This window comes from Cucurbita moschata, unplaced genomic scaffold (genome assembly GCF_002738365.1).
Source record: "Cucurbita moschata cultivar Rifu unplaced genomic scaffold, Cmos_1.0 Cmo_Scf00031, whole genome shotgun sequence".
Lineage (NCBI taxonomy): Eukaryota > Viridiplantae > Streptophyta > Magnoliopsida > Cucurbitales > Cucurbitaceae > Cucurbita > Cucurbita moschata.
Window position 1 is genome coordinate 2397090 of NW_019268547.1, and position 3616 is coordinate 2400705.

The 3616-nt window shown below is 40.3% G+C and overlaps 1 protein-coding gene across 2 annotated transcripts in view; it reads left to right on the forward strand.

The window, feature by feature from the left end:
- Positions 1 to 274: 274 nt before the first annotated feature.
- The window catches only part of LOC111464953 (DNA repair protein RAD5A), a 10508-nt gene continuing 7166 nt past the window's right edge, over positions 275 to 3616 (forward strand). For both annotated transcript variants that reach the window (XM_023109243.1, XM_023109245.1), the window contains exons 1-10: positions 275 to 1115; positions 1303 to 1436; positions 1659 to 1794; positions 1968 to 2021; positions 2103 to 2243; positions 2325 to 2476; positions 2568 to 2652; positions 2758 to 3015; positions 3149 to 3295; positions 3391 to 3543. In XM_023109243.1, the coding sequence (XP_022965011.1) occupies positions 534 to 1115; positions 1303 to 1436; positions 1659 to 1794; positions 1968 to 2021; positions 2103 to 2243; positions 2325 to 2476; positions 2568 to 2652; positions 2758 to 3015; positions 3149 to 3295; positions 3391 to 3543 (1842 nt within the window). In that variant the 5' untranslated portion in view covers positions 275 to 533. The remainder of the gene's footprint in view (positions 1116 to 1302; positions 1437 to 1658; positions 1795 to 1967; positions 2022 to 2102; positions 2244 to 2324; positions 2477 to 2567; positions 2653 to 2757; positions 3016 to 3148; positions 3296 to 3390; positions 3544 to 3616) is intronic.

Here is a 3616-nt window from a genome sequence, read left to right on the forward strand (position 1 = left end):
AACTACAAAATGTCAATTTTCAAACTCCTTGCGTTTTAATACTTATTAACATGGTAATTAATTTATGTAATCGATGTACTTAGAGTGCCTAAGATCCAAATTGCTTATGTGTTATAATAACATCATCACTTGAGTCACTGTGATTATACTTTCGATGCTCATAACTTTTTTAGTTGAACACTCGAGGATTAGACACTTTTTAAAATTAAGATTAAAGAAAAAAAATATATAAATAGATGGTCATGGTCACATATTGGCCACGGTGCCACAAAAGTTTGGACCATCGCATTGGCGGGAAACGGCACGGCCAAAGATCGTCTCACGCGCCTTCTTCACTGCTCGTCTTGCCTCTCCTCGTAGTGTTTTCCCCGCCATTTCCATACACCTTCGATTTCCATTCTTTCACATTCTCCTCGCCGTAATTATTAAAGAAATCAGTAGACCTTCATAAGTTCTTCAGTTCTACGCCCATCTTCTTCTCGCCGTGTATTTTCTTGACATCAGGGTTTAGGGTTTCGACCTTCAATTCTCAAATGGGGAGCAAGATCAATGACGAACTCGTATCCACAGTACGGTCCATCGTTGGTACCGACTTCTCCTATATGGATGTTATCAGAGCTCTCCACTTGGCCAAAAACGACGTCACCGCCGCCATTAATATAATCTATGATACCCCTAATTTTGGAACGAGGGATAAATCGCATGTTCATGAGAATTGTGATGATGTTCATGTTCGTTGCGTCTCGAGTTCTGAGAGCAAGGCTGTTGCCTCTACGCCGAAGCGGGTTTGTGATGAAGGCGCAGATTTCCCGTCGCATGAGGAGGAAAGTTCTACTCGGAGTCCGTGTAATGTTGGGGTCAAGAACGCCATTATGGAAACCTCCAGTCCGTGTTCGAGTTCGATTGGGAGTGAGTGGTGGTTCGTTGGCTGGGCTGAAGTGGCTGGGCTGTCTACGTCTAAGGGACGGAAGGTGAAGCCTGGTGACGAAGTGGTGTTCACATTTCCTTCAAGAAATGGGTGTAAAACGCCTTCATCGGCTAAGCTTTCCGGGAAGGGAAAGCTCATGGCCAATTGTTCGGAGATCGTGAGGTTTTCTACAAAAGATTCAGGGGAGGTAATTAACAATAGAATGTGTTTCTTTAAATATATGGGATTTTCTTCAAGCGGTCTACAATTAGAAGGCTTTTTTTAGCTTTCCCTTGGCTTAGACAGATGTGTTGTTATCATTCAGTGCCTTTTCCTCATTTTGTTAATGATATTCTCCTGTTCTTATCGTATAAAAATTTATGGGATTTTGGCAGATTGGTCGAATACCCAATGAATGGGCTCGATGCCTTCTTCCATTAGTGAGTGATAAAAAGGTAAGGATAGAGGGTTGGTGTAAATCTGCTCCAGAAGTGCTGGCCTTAATGGATACAATTCTTTTATCTGTAAGGTAAGCTTACTAACATCATCAGTATAATACGCATGAGTCGATACCACTATGAGCTCTAATTCATATGTTGTCTTGATTTTATTGTTAATTTACTTTGTCTGATTGACCATTAGTATAACAATTGGCATAAAAACACGTTTCTTGTTTCCTATGAGGTAAAACTTCCTGTTTATGATGTGGAGCTTTGATTAGCTTATGAAACTACATGTCCTTGGAATGCAGTGTATACATTAACAGTTCTTTGCTTCGTAAGCACCAGCAAACCTCTCTCAAGGCAGCTAGCAGTGCAGCTGCAGAGTCAGTTATTCATCCTCTCCCAACTTTGTTTCGGCTTCTTGGTTTAACATCTTTCAAGAAGGTGAGATCTCTTGTTCGCTGCAACAATCACTTTTTTAGATTCATATGTTTTTCTGTGATTTTAAGAGCAAAGTTGATGTGGTAGTGGATAGACTTGTTTGTGTAATGTGGATGTGTTAAATTATATAAATCTATACATGACACTTTTAAATGATGTAATGTGAATGAAATCAGGCTGAGTTTACTCCAGAGGACTTGAGTGGAAGAAAACAACTGTTGGACTCAAAGGTCTGAGCAGAATAACTTTGTCATATGACTCATAGCTGATTATATAAGTTAGGTTTGTACTCAAGACATTTTAAACGGCAGGTTAGTTATAGTCTGCCATCCTCACTAGCGCGTACCTTGAAGAATTGTTCTCAAAATGATAATGGGACTGAAAATGAAGAGTCTATCTCAGATATCGATCTTGAGAATATTGTTGGCGCTGGGAACACTTCAGAGCTGGAGGTAGCAATACTTTTGTTAGAATATTGTGAATTAGTGGAGTGCAGTTCAGACTAGTAATTTTTTGAAATATGTTCTCCATAGGAAATGGATCCACCTAGTGCTCTGCTATGTGAACTTCGGCCCTACCAAAAGCAGGCTCTTCATTGGATGATCCATCTGGAGAAAGGAAAGTGCATGGATGAGGCTGCAACAACCCTTCATCCATGTTGGGAAGCTTATCGTCTATTAGACGAGTAAGCTGGATTTTTTTTTTTTTTTTTTTAGTTTCATGAGTTATAGTTCTCGTTAATTGTGTATGTCCTGACCGTGTACTCTCTTTTAAAGGAGGGAGCTTGTCATCTATTTAAATGCTTTTTCTGGTGAAGCAACGACAGAGTTCCCAAGCACTCTTCAAATTGCCAGAGGAGGGGTACGCTCTTAAATACTTAGCCTTTGCTGTAGTTACATCCGTGCTTGTGTTATTGGTTCTATTTTTGTTCTTACTGACACATAGGTTGATAATTACTTATGAAAGATTCTGGCTGATGCCATGGGCCTTGGGAAGACCATCATGACCATATCCCTTCTTCTTGCCCATTCAGAAAGAGGTGGAGTATCCAATAGTCAGCTGACATGTTCCTCAGTTGAAGGAGATGATGGAAGTATGCACCAATCTTTGAATCCTTTGAAGAAGGCTAAAATTACAGGTTTTGAGAAGTTACAGAAGAGGAACACCTTAGCAAGCGGCGGCAATCTGATTATTTGTCCCATGTCCCTTCTAGGACAATGGAAGGTATTTATTCCTCTCTATCATTCGGCTAACACAAATTGTTTAAACTCCATAACATCAATTCGTTCCATGTATCATGTTTAGTAAGATGGTTAATTGTATTTGAGATTCCTTTCAATGGTTCTTTGTTTTTTAGGCAGAGATTGAAGCTCATGTGCGACCTGGATCTCTGTCTCTGTATGTTCATTATGGGCAAACTAGATCCAAGGATGCTAGAGGGTTGGCACAAAATGATGTTGTAATCACTACATATGGGGTTTTAGCCTCGGAATTTTCTGCACAGGTAGTTGCAAACTTTGTTATAAGTTGGTAATTTCTGAACTCACATTTACTGGGTTGTGTTTTTATTTATTTACTAATTTTTATACCTGCTCGTAGAATGCTGAAGAAGGTGGACTTTATTCAGTTAGGTGGTTCAGAGTGGTTCTTGACGAGGCTCACACTATTAAGTCCTCTAAAAGCCAAGTATCCCTTGCTGCTACTGCATTAGCTGCTGACTGTCGCTGGTGCCTTACTGGTACTCCTATCCAGGTAAAGTTCTTTGCCGTTTGATCTCTGGAACAGTTCCTTTTGTTCTATGCTTTTCGTGTGTACTGGGGGGGGG